The sequence below is a fragment of the Pseudochaenichthys georgianus genome, chromosome 13 (genome assembly GCF_902827115.2).
Source record: "Pseudochaenichthys georgianus chromosome 13, fPseGeo1.2, whole genome shotgun sequence".
NCBI lineage: Eukaryota > Metazoa > Chordata > Actinopteri > Perciformes > Channichthyidae > Pseudochaenichthys > Pseudochaenichthys georgianus.
Genome location: NC_047515.1, coordinates 11,048,487 through 11,067,543, shown reverse-complemented (window position 1 = coordinate 11,067,543; position 19,057 = coordinate 11,048,487). Strand labels below are relative to the sequence as shown.

General features: G+C 40.5%; 1 protein-coding gene across 3 annotated transcripts in view; it reads left to right on the top strand.

Moving 5' to 3' along the window:
• Nucleotides 1–19,057, top strand: part of phldb1b (pleckstrin homology-like domain, family B, member 1b) — a 131,431-nt gene that overhangs the window by 50,656 nt on the left and 61,718 nt on the right. For all 3 annotated transcript variants that reach the window (XM_071205330.1, XM_034097025.2, XM_034097024.2), the window contains exon 5: nucleotides 16,914–17,039. In XM_071205330.1, coding sequence (XP_071061431.1) covers nucleotides 16,914–17,039 — 126 coding nt within the window. The remainder of the gene's footprint in view (nucleotides 1–16,913; nucleotides 17,040–19,057) is intronic.

The following is a 19,057-nucleotide window of genomic DNA, read 5'->3' as shown; positions in this document are numbered from 1 at the left end:
TCCAAAGACGCAGGTCGGATAGGTTGAACAGACCGCTAAAACTTCTCCTCTAAATGCCACAATACCCTTGAGGCATGATTTGGCATTAGCGCTGTTTGGCCCGAGTGCTCCCAAAGGAGTACTCACATGGGTTAACAATAATCATTCCTGTCGGCTCTGGTATTACATTCATATTTTAAGAAGATTCTTTCTGATAAAGCTCTTTTTTACTTGTTTTGCTATTTTCTTTAGCCAAGGAGGTTATGTCTTTTTTCTTTTAAGAAGGATTACAGAAAAACCAAAAGCCAGATTTTCATGAAACTTGGAAGAAGGGTGTTGTACTGGCCAAGGAAAAACCCATTAGCTTTTGGAGCAAATCCAGATCGGGGGAAGATGCACATTACTTTTAAATTCGCTTCCATGGTGACAAAGTGCATAGTCGGAGCGGAGATGGGCTTTTCTAGAGGACTGTGACACAGGCTTAGAAATATCCCCTTTAACATGCAACACAAAACATTCTTATGTATTGAATTAATATGAAAGCTTAAATCTCACACGGAGAAGAGTCTCTAGAGACCATTTGTCACAATTTGAATACAATCTTTCTTTTAAAAAAAAATACTTATCAGGAACAAATGCTGATCTATAGTTGTGGAAGCAGTTGGTAGGAACTTGAACCAGAGGAACGCCGGTTCAAGTCTCTGAACAGACCAACTTCATTTTATTTATAGTTCCAACAAATCAAACGATGATGCTATTAGTTGCTCCAAAGATCATGGAATTGATTTTATGATTGAATGAAGGTTTGGTGTATTTTACATTATTTATACCATGTCCAAATTTCAGTAGTATCGCAGGGGCTAAATTGCCCATAATGCATCGGTTAACAATATGGCTAGAACTTTGTCTATACAATTATCAGCTTTAAATGTATATAATATAAATACAAATTGATGTGTTTCCTGGAGGTTGTGTTTGGTATTTATTGTTGAAGACATTTATCACGCGCAAAAGGCCAATTATTGGTCGTTTCCAACTACTCTAACGTATATTGCTTATTGTCGTCATTATACATCTTACATCAGAAAATACAGTTTTATGGTGCACCAAAAGCAGAATATGTCGAAGAAGGCCCCTTGTGCTTTGTTTATTTTGCTAACTGACACGTGCTATTTATAGATTTTCACCTTGACTCCATTTGTATCAATCTTTATTTGCATTACAGTATGTGCTCTATAATCCACTTAGTGTTCCTGCAGTTTCATTAGAGAATGGGGTTATCGTGTCCTTGTGGGAACGCAGTGGTGATCTTGTGTCCTCACTCCTGAAGACGTGCCATATGGAAAGTGTTGAAAACACGACATAAAGAATGACAGCCAACAAATCATTTATAAGCATATTCCTTGTTAGTGTTTGGTTGTTTTTTGGGTAAAGCGCAGCCAATCTGGAGCCCAGTGCTGCTGAAAGATGCTGTTCTTGCTGTAGTGCACTCTCTGTGATGAAGGCGGTGATTAGACCGATCGCTCCTGGAGTGTTGAAAGGAGAAATTGTTCTCTCTCACCCTGGGAAGAGAATCAATCTAACTGATTACCTGGGGGGATTTCACATCGAACACACATGCACACACACGCCTAGTCACCCTCCTGTTTTGCGAAGCCAATATTTCCTACCAACACTGCCTGTCCTTTTTCTATTTGACTTTGTTTTAATCATGAAAATAGCTAGTGTCATATTTTCCCCGTTGGAAAGTGTTCGACGCACATCGGTTGATTAAACGGATCTCAATTTCGACCGCATGCTGGTTTCGCTGAACTCAGCGATGTAGAGAAAATATCCTGAACCACTGGTTCTTGGAAAAATCTTAAAATGCTTAATCGAGGTCAGAGGGTTCTTATGAAGGAGTGAGGGAGGAGCAAATAGATACTTGTGTTTTAAATAACCTAAAAGTTTCACATGCTTCTTCTCTGAAATGCACCAGTCATGCACCTGTCTAGAAACGGCACAGTCATTGCTAGAAATGGGAAGAACTCACACATATGTTTTGGACAGTTCAACATAGCTATGATGCCATTAATCATATATAGGAAAAGTGCTAAAAAGTGACTTTTTTTGTTGATAGAATAATTTCAATATTAAATAGGGAAAAATGTAATCAGGTTTTCCAACCGCCCAAACATGTAACCAATATTATAAATTAAAAATAATGGTTTTCATGATGTGCATATGAATCCTATTTTCACAGAATGTTATTCATTTTTTATTCAGGCAGTGGAAATGTTTTACTTTTGGCAACACTGTAAATTATCTACTTGAATTTAATCAAGGATGATTCATATTTTTCACTTTTCTTTTATGGATATGTTTAATTGTATGTATATGTTTAATAAGCTTGTGATAGCTTATCTAAGCTCAGTGTTTTGGTTTATAGCAACTGTGGGGTTTGGTTGAGTCTCACAGCTCTCATTGACCTTGTTTATATTGTAGTTACAGAATCAGAATCCGAAACAGGTTTATTACCAGGTAGGTTTACACGTACGAGGAATTTGACTTGGTGTCGTGGTGCATACATAAAGGTAAAACAAAAATTTAAAACACAGGTAGAGAACTAGAAAAATATAAAAAATAATTAAAATCTTGTAAAATATAACAGTATTTATATAACCCTAACCCCATTGCAATGGAATGGAATAGAAGGAATAAAATATGGAATAAAAATCAGCAGTAATACAAAATATTGTTGTACATTGTGTGCAATAATGTAATGCATATGATGTGGCTGAGGTAAAGTGTCAGTGGGGGGGGCGGGCCTTGTTTATGAGGCTCTGATAATGAGTTTGTCTGCCTGTTAACAAATGGCAGAGTATGCGTTTACTTGGTGAACCTAGTGGATCATCTCGCAGCTGCTAGATGATCCACTAGGTTCACCAAGCATGGGCCATTCAACACTCTGAGTTTAATTGGATGCCCTTTTAATTTACAGTAAATCTGAGTACCAGCAGAGACCAGAATTGGAAACAGCTTAAATATGCAGATCTGAATACCCAACTAAATTGTGGTTTTATTTCTAAATCCAACCCAGAGCATACATTTAATTTGCTTGCTTGCATTCCTTGGTTGAAAACATGTTTCACAGCCAGCAAGTTTTGAAACGTAATTTCCAAATGCCAAAGAGACCACCCTCCCTGCTGTGGGAAAGATCACCAGAACGCTGAACCGTCATCACCCCTGGGTTAACTTTCCCTGTCACCTGAGCTGATTAGCTCCTATGATCACCGTAAAGAACGTGACCTTTGGAGACGGGTTCTCGCAAGTTAAAACCAGAGTTTCCATGGACCACCAAGAGAGATGTGTGCGTGTTATGTAGGGGAATAATCCATGCTGTAGATTCTACAGTATTAAACATCATAATCATAATTCACTCCTAACTAGGTGATGTTACGACAGCTAAGGGTAGATTCACCATCAAGCATCTTTGAGTCCCAGAAAAGGGCTGTATAAATGATTATATCATTATGGAATATTCAGAGGTGGACAAAGTACTCTGACCTTTCTCTTTAAGTAAAGGTAGTAACAAAATGTAGAAATGCTCTGTTCAAGTAGTAGTCCTGCATTCAGAATATTATGTTAAAGTATAAGAGTATTAGCACCAGAAATACTCATTCGACAATATGGTACAATACGATACAATCAACAAGGACTTCCATTAAAACAACAAACCAGGGAAAATACACTTAACGTAACATTAAAATCATTGAAGATCATATTTTTAAGACCCTTCAGCACACCAGGCTTTGAAAGAATACATATTATATTATTGGATCATCACATTGGATTGACATGTTCATCACTTTAACATCTAACTGGAATAGGTGGGTTTTTATTTTTAAAAACCCACCAATTTTCATTTCAGTACAGTTCTTGAGTAAAAGTAGGCTTCTTATTTACCTTGCACTATTGCAAACATTGAGTTCTGTTCCTTTATATATACAGTCTATGGTTCTGTTATGTTGTCTGGAGGATGTCATGGATGTGTTGAACAACATTCAGACATGCCAGAAAAACAGACTCATCCCAAACATCTTTGAGCCCTTCCAGTCTAAATAAGGACTTAGTGGTTTGAGGGGTGGCTAATTTCTCTGCGTGATTAGGGTTCGGCGTCTCTCCGGTCTCATTAACCGCCCCCGCCCAGCCGTCTGTTTAATATCAGAACAACACATCCGCAGCAGATCTGTTCAGTGCTGGAGATAAGGTGGGGAAACCCCTCATTGTTTGGGTGGAGACTGGAAACCAGAAACATACATGGTTTCCATAAAAAGAGAGATAAGCCATTGACAAACTCCTGTCCTTCCGGCTCCTTCTACAACATTTGATTTAGTTGTAAAAGTCCTAGCAGACCTCTCTTCATACATCCGCCATATCCAATGTATTGACTTTACACCAAGTGCCTCCATTAAACTACCCTTCATTCCCGCGATTGCATATGAAGCACTGCAGTTTTCTCGGTGTCAACACTGCGTGAGTGCGTTATAATGAATATCTGCATGATTTATGATCCCAGCCTTAGAATATGATACATGGCCTGTTTAGAGCGTCTCCATTTCCAAAACCCTGCCAGGGACCTAGATAAATACTCTGTTGATCTCCACGAAGATCTATTGTCTGACACTCCCTGCAGTGTGTCTCTCACAGCGGGAGGATCCATCACGATAAGTAGATGCGTGCCACTGTAATGGCTGAATTGATGAGCGCTAATTGGCATCAAGAGAGTGCCAGTAATGGAACTCAGCGGCAGCGTTTTTCTGAAAGCGTAAACCAGATGGATTGATTAGCAAAATATCATGTCCTCAGCCCATGAATTGATGCTAATGTCATCGGCTCTGCTTGGCATTTCAACCCTAAATCCTATTTGTATTGAAAAGCTCTTTTAAAGGTCACTCTGCCTGTATTTACCGCCTGCTTTGCTTGAACATGTCATGGTGTGCGAGTTATGTTAAGTATCACTTTTCAGGCTGCCAGTCGATCAGTCTTTTACCCTCCCTCGAACAACTGAGCTGACAATAAAACATTTTAATAGAAGCATTTCGCTTAACTAGCCATCTAAAAACAATCTACTCTACGAAGGAAGGCAGGAAGGAATACAAAGCCTACAACATGACTTATGAGTTATGCACTACTTCCGCTTCTTTTTTTAACCAACTTGTAAACAGAGAACTTTTAGCAGCATCTATTCATGTATGGTACTTAAGTACTATTTTAAGAAACTATACATTACTTTTCCATGTTATGCATATATACTTTTACTGCACTACATTTTGGAGGCCAGTACCTTTTTTTCTCTATGGCATTTAAAAAAAAAACACTTATAGCTATTAGCTACTAGCTCCTTTGTACATGAAAACAGATGATTTGCCTGTATGATACCACTGTACCACTATGCATATTTTAATCAAATAACTCAAATTGGCAACATGTCTTAGTGATAAAATCTTAAAATAGTATTCTATATTACCTTGAAAGAGCCATTCTGCTAACTGAATACTTTTAGTTTTTCAATTCAGGAATTTGACTTGAAATGGAGTTTTTAGGATCATACTGTTCCACTCCAGGCTCTACGTACTTCTTCCACCACTGCTAATGTATGATATCAGATGTTGCTGTCCCCCCGTATGGTGGTCTATTCCTGCAAGAAAGCAAACCCTTAAAAGACATTTGGATTGAACTAAATCCACCTCTTCATCTTGAACTACTATGCCCATAGTAAGTGTGTCATAATTAGTCCTTTTGTTCAATTAACATCCAGCTTTAGACGAATGGGGATACTGAGTGCAGAAATGATGAATAGACTAGAATTAATACCTAAAAATGTTTTATTATACCAAAATATATATATCCTGCAATGAAGGTTGGTGAACTTTTATGAGCGACTTTAGCTTCCACTACACATCCTAGTGTTTTCAGTCAGAGAACTTAGTACCACCGTATCAAATGGTACACTGTTTCTGAATGTGTTTGTTTGCGAATACAGTTGTTTGTGCTCTCTGTTTTGCTGACTCATCATGAGCTGATCCCGTGTGGCCTCTGTCCTGTCAGTGACCGCACGCACACGCACGCACGCACGCACGCACGCACGCACACACACACACACACACACACACACAGAGGGCCTGCAAGGGTGCGGGTCAGGCTCCCGGGGGGCAGCAGAGGACTCGGTCAGTGTGAGCGTCAGCTGCCAGCAGCAGTGTCCTGCGAGAACAGAGCAGTGGAGGAGAAATGTCTCCACGCATCCATCAGCTGGCAGCCTCTGCATGTACACAGTAACAAGTACACACTGAACAATGCTGTCGGTGCTGGGTGGGATCTACTCACAGATACCCAGTGTATGACTGTATGTAGCACATGCATGGAACTCCCTGGAGCCTCGGTCACCACTAATCAGTTCCTTGCCTGTGGCTATAACACATAGCCTTTGGTACCAGAACCAGTCTGTTGGATTTTGATCATTTCAATTTCAAATGGATGTAGAAATTGATGCACTGAACTGAGTGTGATAATGGAAGCATATCATTGTCTGTACAGTATGCTAAACTTGAAAAACGATAACGCTTAACGGTAATGGCACACATTTGTTTGAACCTTTTTTCAGATATGATATGATACGATACGAGCTGATAATACTTTATTGTCAAGTCTGAGTTTTATGGGGGATCACATCAGCCCCAAATCTCCATTTGCGTCATCAACATTTCACTGTTAGAAATGGTGTTATTTTCAGTTTTCTTTTTACTTAACTGGCAGTTAGCTCGTCAATTTCTTAACCTATAATAATACATAACATGCATATATAAGTTAATGCCTCACCATTTTTATTTAAGCACAGTTTTTGAGTAGATGTAGGCTACTTGTGTACTTCCCATTCCAACCATTACGTTTTGTTATGAAGTTCTCTGGAAGATTATGTCATGATTGTGTTTCAGACAAGCCAGGAAAACAGACTCATCCCAAACATCTTTGAGCCCTTCCATAGCACAAGAAAATCATCATTTTTTTTTTCCACCACCAAATATTCACATCTGATGGAATGTAATTATGACAAAAGCCACAGTTGGAAAAAATATATTGATATGCGGTAAAAAAAAAAAATCCTTAAATCAATATTACAATAAAAAAAAAAAACTTCACAATAGCTGACATATAATCTTTATTTGATCATAACAGGCTCAATGTTTCATCAACCCACACCTCTAAGTTAATATCCTCAGTCATCATTGTTCTCCCGACCCCTGTCTCTGACACGCTCATTGTTCGACAGAACTGCTGAGTAAAACTGACTGTGCGGTGTGCGCCACAGGGCTGTCACCAAGACCCCGCAAGATCTCAGTGAGAGATGACTGCGTCAGAAACACATCGCTTCCAGCTACGTTCTTTTATTCAACATGTTCCTTAGAGGTGGCTGAATTGATCTTCACCGGGGAGATCATGTTAGGGCACGTCAGATGTAGGGTAGAGTGTGTGCTGTAGGCAGTGTTGGGAAAGTTCACTTTCTACATGAACTAGTTCAGTTCACAGTTCACACATTTTAAAATGAACTAGTTCAGTTCATAGTTCATAATTCAAAATGTTGAACTAAAGTTCATGGTTTCAAAAATGAACTAATTTATAGTTTATAGTTATTTTTTCAATACGTTGCTGCGAGCTATTATTTGTCTCCTGTACGATGTTAATGGGATTTGGGTGGTAGTGGATCTGTTTTGGCTCTCTTTTTTATTCGCCACTCACACATACCGTGAAAGGCTAGTCTTGTGCTTATTCTCAATGTGCCGTTTAAGGTTTGTTGTCGACGTCGTCGATGTACGGACTTGCTTTTTCAAACCGGGCGGACACAGTTTACAGGCAAACGTTTGATTTTTTCCGTCTGAGTCAGTACTGACTTTAACGTAAAACTCTTTTAAATGCTCATACGCAGACGCATAGAGTCTCACTCTGAGCGAGTGCTGCTCCAGCTGCTCTCGGCTACGTCCATACTAATTCATTCATTCATTCAATGCTCGCCGGTTCCGCGGTTCCACATTGTTTGTTGTGAGGAGTCTGATATATTATTTAGTATATTTATATTTTAGTGCGACAGCAAGGGGTGACAGGCGCGTACGCGTCACAGGCAGCTTGCTGTTGCCAGATTGGGTGGTTTTCCGCATTATTTTGAAGCCTGTTTACTGTGTGTTTTAACTGGGTTTTCGGCTGAAAGGCATATGAAATCTGGCACACTTTTGAACGCCGTTATAATACAGTGCTGAGAATGAACGGACTTTTGAACGCCGTTATACAGCGCTGAGAATGAACGCGTTCTCAATTACGTTCATCTAGCGGAAATACAGTACGTTCAGTTCACGTTCGCCCAAAATATGAACGCGTTCATGAACGATCGTTCATTGAACGCGTTCAGGTACATCACTGGCTGTAGGCAGAGGAGCTGCCAGAATCCTTGAGGAAACAGGAGCTAGGTGAGGGAGTCGGATGACTGCACGAAGACACGGTGGCTGAGCTGACGTGGCTCCGCAGACCGCAGTATGAACATCCTGATGACCGCTTTCAATTATCCCACTCAGCGTCTTTCTGTTTTTCTGTTTCATGACCAGACTTATGGCTCGGTCATTTACTGATGATGAGACATCCAAATATTGAAGGAAACAATTTCAAATGTGGAAAATACCAACCAAAGTCGGGACAGTGTCGTAACCACTGAAGGGAAGGCTGATGGAAACTGGCCTCTTCTTTCCATTTACAAAAACGAAATGCAAATAAGCAAAATGCTGCATGTGGACAGCTCATGTAGGCATGTGGTATTTATTGTACCAATAAAGAGTATCAATTTAACTGGTATTTAGAACCACTGCTTGTCAGCAGTTCTTCACAAGCGGTGAAGTTCCATATGGTGTGCTATTTTAATGCTAAAGTACACTAAATAACAAAATAATAATTCACAAATCAGAAAATGTGCAAAAAGAGAGAAAAATGATTTAACAATAACTTATAGTATATAGTTTACAAATAACGGATACATCATTGATACTCATGCCTAAATGTATTGTCACATCTTACCATAGTGTAATTAGTAATGGTTGGTGTTCTATATTTCACCCATTCTTCAACCCATTTTTTCTTCCATTTAATAAATGTCATTCATCAGATTCTTCCATTCTGAGTTTATTTAGTTCAGTTCAGAGACAATACTCGACTATTAGGCATCTGAAAGTCTCAAGATGACTAAGTGTTAGTCATAAGTCCTGAGTGCATTGATCCATCACTGGTGTGTAGTCCATTGAAATATCACAAGGATATTTCATGATACTCAGTAGTTAATAACAACAAATCAAATGAAACAATTAAAACGAGTGATGGTGTGGTTTAGGGCTGCACGATTTTGGGAAAAAATCTAATTGTGAATTTTCTGACAAATATTGCGATTGCGATTCGAATTGCGATATTTGTTTTTAAGCGACCCAACGGAAGTTTATTGTAAAATGCGGCCATATCTCCGGCTAGGAATGTCGTATCAACGTACTCCCGTTTCTAGCAGCCCGAGCTACGAGTGAAAAAACTAAACTTACATGAAACTTCCGTTGGGTTGCTTTAAAGTCAAGCATCAGTTTAAGATTCACCCTGTAATAGATGTAGAACATGTGATGGAGCATTACTAACCTGACTCAGATGGTTTGTTTCACCAAACCATCTAAGGCTGCGGCCCCACGAGGACGAATTCGGTCGTTTGCGTTACTGTTTAGTGTCATATAGACCGTTTGGCCACACGAGGACGACCGAATATGGCACTAAACGACTGAGGAAACGACAACGGGTCCCAAGGTGGATAGAAATGCATACGCCACTCTCTGGGGGGTCAAACAGCTCCGTGTGTGCGCCCTATACGGACATTTTCAGATCACTGATAGTGATTGCGCAATAGCCCCGCCTCTCCCCACCTCTTCTGCTCACCTCCGCTTACCCCGCGCCAGTGCTGAAGTGTTTCGCCACCAACAACAACAACAATGGCGGATCGCAGAGTTGCTATCGTGCTCCGGACGCTATTGACCATGCTACAGTTGTTTGTGCAACATCTACAGCAATAATGATGAGGCAATAGCCCCGCCTCTCCCCACCTCTGCTGCTCACCCCCACGTCAAAGTAAACTGCACCCTGAATTCAGATTATTTATCTTTCTCTCGCGAGTGAAGTCTAATCTGACAGGACGGAGACACGCAGCTCTGCTCACCTGCAGCTCCTCCCGCTGCAGCAAAACACACACTTCAAGTCAGATCATCACCCTTAGCTATTTTAATTACCTCTCAAACTCCCTAAACTAGTTATAAATATGTTTATTTTTACAGTCGGCCGGGTCACTGATTACTGGATGAGCTGCTGCATGAGACAGACACTGGCGCTGTCCGAAGAGAGGGAGGAAAAAGAGAGGCTCCGTGTATTTTATCATTATATTATATAGAGTCGTTATTCATTTGTTTTAAAGCTCAATAAATAACAAAGAAGACCTTTGACCGGCACTTTTATAATTTTGTCCGGAAGATTTCAACTTTAATACACGCTGACTGGCGAAAAACTCTGCCCGGTTCCCTCGGCCCCCACCGCGGAGAATAAACAGAAGGGCAACCATGACAACCGTGCTTCTTCGCTGTTTTTGTGGAGGAAGTTACAGCGCCACGTAGAGGCTCCTGCATATGTACTGCAGCTTCTCCAGCGGTTGGAGCTAAACGGAGCGGTCTCGTGTGGGCAGACACTATCCGGATAATTATTGCATGTGGACGGAAGCCGTTTGCGATTGCGTTTGCGTTAATCCTATGCGTTTAGCCGTTTTCGTCCTCGTGGGGCCGCAGCCTAAAGCTCCATTGGAAGCCATTTGGAAATGGCAGACACTTTCAAAAGCACTTAGACAGATTGATCCAATCACCTGCCATCACCTTCTATCATGGGCCACTTCTGATTGATTAACAATGGCTGGTACATGTGGAGCACAGCACTTCTGATTGGTGTGGATGACTGACACACAAAAAGAAGAAAAAAATTGTAAAAAAAATAAATAAATCTGTAGGACATATATATGACAACTAGTGTTGCATGGTGTACCGATACTTGAAAGGTACAGCGATACCCTGTCGTTAAAAACGTTACGATTCCTCCGTTTCATTAGTATCGGTACTTTAAGAATGACGGGGAAAAGTACTCCGGTGAGAAAGCGCTGTTTTAAAGATCAAATGCAAAGATTTTTTTATAATTGCCAGTAAAATCGAAATCATATAGCTACAACACTATCTAAGATATTGCAGTATTAAAATCGGAGATAATATGCGTCTAGCAATGCGCAATATTTATTTTGTTCAACCCCCAACACCAAGTACGACGATTTATTTCACAGCAGCTCGTCTCCGCAAGATGGCGTTGCGTGACGTCAGAGTGTACAAACATATTTCCACCTGGCTTATCGCTCACAGCTGCTTCCGCCGATAGTACAACTTAGTTTCGTTATCATGTCTGATTCTGAGTCGGAGGCCACCCAAGATCTGGAGTATGTTGTCGACATCCAACCATATCTATACGAGCCTCTGATGTCGAAGAGGAATTATCACTATAGGTATTCATTCCATCCAAATACAACTGTTGTGAAAAAAAAAATAAAAAAAATAAAACATACTCTGTTATCCCCGAGCGAAAAATGCTAATGCTATTACTGCACCGAAAATCACTCCTAGCTCCCTTATTACTTATCCTAGCTCCACCTCCAACACATTGTTTATGATCGTAAAGACACAGAATCTAACGGTGCCCACCTCAACACTGAAAGATACAAACTCGCGAGGTTATCAACAAAAACGTACATCAAAACAAGTGGTGCTAGGTACTAACATGAGCTAGGCTAACATGTCTTACCTTCCTCTTTGTCTGGTCTAAAATGGCATTAAAACGATGATGTAGTTAATCCTTAGGTTAATATCCAATGGGGCTGTGTCCCCTTTGAAATGTTCTGATAATCTATAAGCAATACAACTGCAATTCCGTTATCTGCTGTCCGCTCTGTGCTCTGTGCTCCGTGCGCTTTGAAATCAAATCAAAATTTGTTTACCTCAATTCTTTGGCGTTTCTGCATTCCGGCTCTTTCGTTCTTTCGGTTGTTTTTTGTGCTCAAATATGGAGGGGACGGCTCCGGGTTTCAGCCTCCGATGTACTCCGATGTGTAAATGCTTCTCCACCAACAGACTTGACAATGGCAGGATCAACATCGTATGCATCAGACGCGAAGTGGTCAGAGCACAACTTGCTCCATTTTGTCGGCTGCCAGCCAACACGATTCACTAAAATAATCCAGTTTCGGCGGATGATTTTGTCTTGTGGAAATGAATGAAAAATTCTACCAGATCCCGCACCGTTCGTAAATACGAAAGCACAACAATAACCCATGTTTTGCGTGATTTCGCGGATATAATTCAGAGTTTTCTTTTTGAAAAACACCGCTGACATGTGAACAGCGCACGAGACTGCCGAGTCGGGATATTTGGCCCAGAGACTGTTTGGCCAAAATGACGTCACGCGCGCGGAGGCTGCTGGGAATGACATGTCAGAAATTTAGACGGCTTTGGGTCGAGTTTTGTATCAATAAAAAGCTTTTTTTTTCGGGTGTCTTATCTCGATTTAAATTAAATAAAAAATACAGGCAGTCTTAAAAACAACATTTCTATAAAAATGTAGCATATTTGGAAGCTTTGCATTTTATCTTTAAGAGCCGTGTGTGTTCAGCGCTCTGCTTCCACTCCCTGCATTGCAGCCGTGCCTGCAGTCCCTCCCCTCTCAAACACGCTCCAAGTCCCTCCCCTCTCAAGCACGCGCTAGCTGCCAGAGCATGTGAGAAAACGAGAAGCATGGCCCACAAGTGGGAGTGCAACTGCTGCTGCGCCTCGGCTTGTTGACAAAAAAGACGTCAGAAGCGAAATGTGGAAGTATTTGAGCTATATCTCTGACAGTGAGGGCAAGCCTACGGACACCACGAGGCCCGTCTGTGAGACATGTTTTAGATCCCTGCAAACCAAGGGAGCCAACACATCAGACTTGGCTAAGCACCTCGCCGACCGGCATCCAGAGCTGTTTAAAGAATTTAAAGACAGACAGGTTAGCGAATGTGATAGATAACATAATTACATCATGCTCAAGCCATGCCCTCAAATCTAAGTCAAACAAGTGTAATTTATTTTGTGACAAACGAACGTTTTCGTAGTTTGAAGAGGCAATTAATGGCAATGATAACTGTCTAATATGGCTATCTTTTTAGCTAACTTACCAATGTGGCTAACATCTGCAATATACATTTTGTCAATAATTATTTATATTGCTGTACTATTACATGTTAATAAAATATAAAGTTAACTATCAAAGAAATCACATAAACTCAAGTATAAAGAAGAGACCATGTTGTAAGAAAACACTTGACAGATAAACTACAATTGTATTGATCATGAAAATAATAAAAGAAAAGTATCGGAAAAGAATCGGAATCGCAATTCTTGACTTGGTATCGAAACCAAAATGTTGGTATCGTGACAACACTAATGACAACAAATGAATAAACACAGTTTTTCCATCTATGTGGCTCTGTTCCTTTGCCCGGTGCTCATGATGTAATCAGGTGCTTTTCTCCAAGCTGTCAGTGTGCGTCTGTCCAAAATAAAAGGGCATCTGGCTTTGTTCTACATCACCGCAGCCTCTTGTGTAACGGAGAAGTTTCCGCCTTTACCTTCTGCCTCGTGTTTGTCAGTGACAACAGGCAGGGATCTTATCTCTGACCGAGCGGGAAGACCTTTCCCTTTTAATCTCGGCAGGACAATGGTGCAATATTGAGAAAGCAATAAACACAAGATTGCTTATCTGCCATCGAGCTTGTTGCGCATGGCGGGATGAATTAGTTATGCGTACAGTTTGTTTTGACATTTCTAACTACGACAGTAAGTGGATGTGATTAATACTACCATAGAAACCGAGTATGTGTTGGGTTGTGTCATGTGAATACATGCCTGATTAGTGTGAGAAGCAACACTGTCAGTTCATGGCTATCGGCTGTGTTAATATTGTCTGCCTGCTTCACACTAGAGACACCTTGAAGCAAAATCAAAAGCAGTTTGTTGTTCTTTATACTTCACAATCAGTGTGCACAGGTTGACAAAACCACACACTGACACAACAGTGTTTAATTCAGCAAAAAAGGTGAAGAATCATTGGAAGAACTCCCAAGTGACATGCACACTACAGTAAACTGTATATGTGACATTTCAAAGCAGCATTTGGCAACTCTCACTTTTTCCGGATCCTGTGGGTGAGCAGAAACTTGCTAATACACAACATTGACATCAACACTTTATAAAGTGGTTAAAAAAACCTGTTGCTAAGTTGCATATCCAACAGAGAGGAGGCAACATTGTGGTGCAAATGAAATCGTGTTTGTGTCCTTTTGATCAACGAAGGTCCAAAAGTCCTTTCTTTTCTTTTTTTGCTCTGTTTTGGTCTCCACCATCTCTTTAGGAAAGAGTGTGGCTTTTTAGCTGCTGATGTTGATATGTTTTGTTTCTCAGTAAAAGCGTGATCCTCAGCTGAATCCCTTTATCGGAAATCCAACAGGAACCTCTGAACTCGGTCATTTGTTCAGTTGTGTGGGCTTTCCTGTAATTGGTGATTATTCTATGTGGGTTTGACACTATGAGCGACACATTTAACGTTACACTTAGTCATTTCAACCACTATTATTAGTGATGAGAGTCAATGAATATTAGTTCCAAGAGATTAAAATATCAGGTGCATAACCTAGTAGTTAAGCAGCTCTCGTGTATTTTCATATAACTTGAGCTTTTAACAACAACAAATACGAGTGCATGTGACCATCAACCTGACCGTAGTGAGAGCACCATGCGCCTGAAAAAGCTGAAATGAGTTGTAGGGGAACGTTGTGTTTGCCGTGGCCAGGGTTGGGTTGTAACGGAATACATGTGACGGTGTTCCGTAATCAGAATACACAAATCAAGTAACTGTATTCAGCTCGCGTTACATTTGAAAAACGAGTAATCTGATTACAGTTACTTTCGTAAACCTGAAGTGAATACATTTTGGATTACTTATTGGAATTATTGGTGGAAAGATTTCCTCTCAACATTTAATATTCATTACTAAAGGTACAGCCGAATCATCACAGCGCACAAAACCTATTACCGCCGCAGATGGACCAAAAAAGGGAGCGTTTGAAAAAATGTGTGGGTCCGCTCAGTGAAGCGATAACAACGAAACATGGAGGAACAAAAGTGTGTGTGTGTGTGTGTGTGTGTGTGTGTGTGTGTGTGGTTAAAACACATGAGCCTGCGGTCGCTCTTTAGTCTTTAGCCTTTCTAATGATTCTGAAGGTAAACACAGCAAAGGCGGTGCGTGAAAGGCGGAGCGTGAAAGGCGGAGCGTGAAAGGCGGTGCGTGAAAGGCACTGCGCGCTCGTCTTCTCAGAGGCTGAGGTAACCCTCCCGCTGCCTCCTGGTGCTGCAGAGATTTCGTGAAGTGAAGGAGGTGTTCCTTCTATAAAACAGCTGTGGGCAGCAGATACTGTGAGAGTCACAGACGTGAATACATAGATCAAGGCAGACTGGTGCACAGAGGCTCCTGTTTTGCCAATCCGGTGCTTAAACAAATATAGCTCTACACCCCTGGCCGAAATGTCCTTAAAATGAAGTCTGAGTTTGACATTTTAATTAATGTCCTGCCAACACTGGTAGGACAGAAGGCGACTTGCCCGTTCTAAGCCGTGTCCCTCACTCCTCACATCCCAAGCTGCATCCCCAAAACGTGTATTATGTTGTTACATCGTTTCAGATGTGATGTTTCAGTTGTGCTCTTGATACGCCATTAAAACAGTAAAAACACGTTCAGTTTCCTTTTGCTCTTTGTGTCTCCTGTAGGCCTACACCAAAACATACCCATCTGTGATGGAAAAAGAAAGTAATCCAAAAGTAATCTGATTACGTTTTTTAAGACCAGTAACTGTAACTGTATTCGGATTACTTTCAGAGCCATGTATTCAGTAATCAGTAAGTGATTACATTTACAAAGTAACCCTCCCAACCCTGGCCATAGCCAACGAACATGTAACCAACCTTCTGGTAGAAGATCTCTTCTTTCATCACTTTGTTTACTCTGGGATTGAATACGTCCAGAAACAGCATTTTTAGAGCATCCTATCTTTCTAATTGCTCGCATTATCAGTAGACGCAGGATGTCGGGCGAGGCACATCAGATAGTTCAACTGCGTAAACCGATGGGAGTTAATTAACCGAGAGAAGACGGACTTATTTGATGTCGGGGGTATTTTACTCATTCAAAGTGATTTGCAGAAAGAAACATATATATCAATGTGAGATTTTGTGGAAGTTATTAAGGTCTAATTTTAGCAGTTATTGAAAGATCTTTACTTCAAAATGTTTTAAATCGGCTGCAGTTTTCCTCATCTCAGTTTATCAAAGTTTCATCCTTCATCGTTTGTACACAGGGACCAACGAGTCTGTGCCCTCATGCTTTGTTTTATTTTGTGTGCAACACTGGTGATGATGATGGTGGACACAGTCTGTTCTTGTTTGTTTCTCTCCTGATGATGTCAGAACAACTCTGACGCCTTCACCAAATCACTTGCTGTGATTTTAGATGTGTTGTAAATTGCATTAATCATATACTTTCTTATTGATGTGGAAATGCACTGACCAGATAGCTTAATTTCTTTGTACCTGGTGCAATGACAATAAAGAAATACTATTACAGTATATGTTAATAATTAGTTATTTTCTTTAAGCCCTCCTTTCATATATTCCCGAGAGTTTTCTAAAACGAAATATTAAAATGATATTTGTTCTGTTTTCCAGGCTGTATGCTGTGTTTTGGCCAGTCGGCCTACTTTCGCTTCAACCACCCTGAAGAAGCCCTCAGGATGAAGAGCATGGTGCCTCAGGGAGGAGGTCTCTCCGCCGGGGACTACAGACTCAGTCCAGGTACTTTAGAGTCCTGCAGGCTCCTATTACACCCATTCATTACTTGTACTGTATTTTCAGCCCGTTTTCTCACAGCAGTGCTACATTTATCATCTTGCCAGGGTTTCTTTCCTCCACAAACATAGGCCAATTGTGAGTAAAACACACTGACCTTTTGTCACATTAATAATAAAGCCTAGAAATGCCATTTCCGTCTTTGAGTTCCAGTTTCAATGAATGGGCCGGATTGTTTAACCGACGGATGGTGAGGTGGAGCAGCAGGGCAGTGTTTTTTACAGGTGGATGTTTGCACAGCAGTAAAACCCAGCACTATTCCTTTTTTATAGCCTGGCAGGGTGGAGGGGAGTGTAGAAGGGTGGAGGGGAGTGTAGAAGCACAGGGAAACCTGCTGGGACCAGAACAGTAGGTTCATTTGGTGATAAACAACACTGGGCCAATACAAGGCTCTCACAATATTCTGTTAAACTAAATTACCATAGAGTGCTGCAGGAATGAAAACTCGGAAATGAGTCAGCATTTTTGCAATTGCATTACCTTGTCTCAAAGTCAATATGTATTTGTGTAAAAAGTGTAAAAAAAATACGTAAGTTAATACTCCATGCATGGATTTTGAATCTTTTACGTCACTTGTAAACATCATCACACCAAACACTTGAAAAGAAAAAAGATCGGGAGGGTGGATGTTTAAAAACACATTTCCATTTCATCAATGGAACAGGTGGAAAAGTGGATCATTTTAAGTGTCTTTTCTTATTGTTGTTGTTGACATTCATTTAAAGCCCAACTCTAGACTTTCACTTATGACGATTTAATGAATGCCTTTTATTTCTGAAGAACATATTGCCAAGTCAACTGTGTAAGTATCATCAACTTTAGTTTGCTGTGGAGTTTATTTTTCTGGAAAAATGTAAAATGGAATGGAGAAACCTGTAAGTGGACCTTTTCTTGGCCAGCTCTACGACCGGGGATCTGTCATAGCATCTTGTTATTTCCTTCTGTTTACTGTGGACATTATAAGTATAGCGCACAGGAATGCTGGCAGCTGTGGACCTCCTGCTCCAATAATGAAAGCCTTCCGTTGTTTAGAAACGTGTCATTTTCCTCAATTATGCATTCCTGAGTTGCGTTCAGATGAAACTTGCTTATACCACTCCCATGATGATCTGTGCATGTCATATCTATTTGAAATTACACTTGTTATCTGTGTGTGTATGCTAGTGCCAGAGCAATTATGGAGGGGCAAACCCAGCCGAACCCATTTGACCCACTTTGTTTTGAAAGCATAGATTTTTTCCTTTTTTTTTTTTGCATGCAGTAAAATGATAATATCCATATATAGGAACGTAAGGGCTGTCTCAATATCCGATAAACACTACATGATTATTTTGGCCACAATAATTTACAACGACTATATCATCACGTTATCTATGGAATAATTAAAAAAAGTAAAATACTTTTTTAACTTTGTCAGTTTTTTCCAAATGAATTACCCTCAACATACTATTGTTTATAGGGGAAGAGGGAGTCTGTAACCACAACTTTACTTTGAAGAGGTGCAGGAGACTCCAGAGAAACCTTCTTCACCGTCCCTGTCTCTGTGATATCTACTTCATAATGCTGTAAAATATCTCCTTCAAACAACTTGACAAAACGAGTTACATTAAACTAATGACAGTATTACTTACCACAGCTACCACAATGTACCTAAAATAATGGTGTGAATATTAGGGAATAAGAAACTGTACATAACCGTATTTAATGGCTTATTTTATTTCACCATTTAAGTAGAGTGGTGCACGATTGAGTCTTAAAACCCGGACTTGGCATGTTACCACTTCCGGTTCCCTCGGCTCAATTTTTTTTCAGTTTTCTGAACATACATGAAGTAGCCTGAAAAAGATTTGTGTACAAAAATAGGTCAACCTGCACCACTGTATTGGGCAATGCCTAGTCTTGGCCAATTGGATGTTGTGATGGTGACAGTGGAGACAGACCAGGTGGTAAGTGCCAGTAACTGA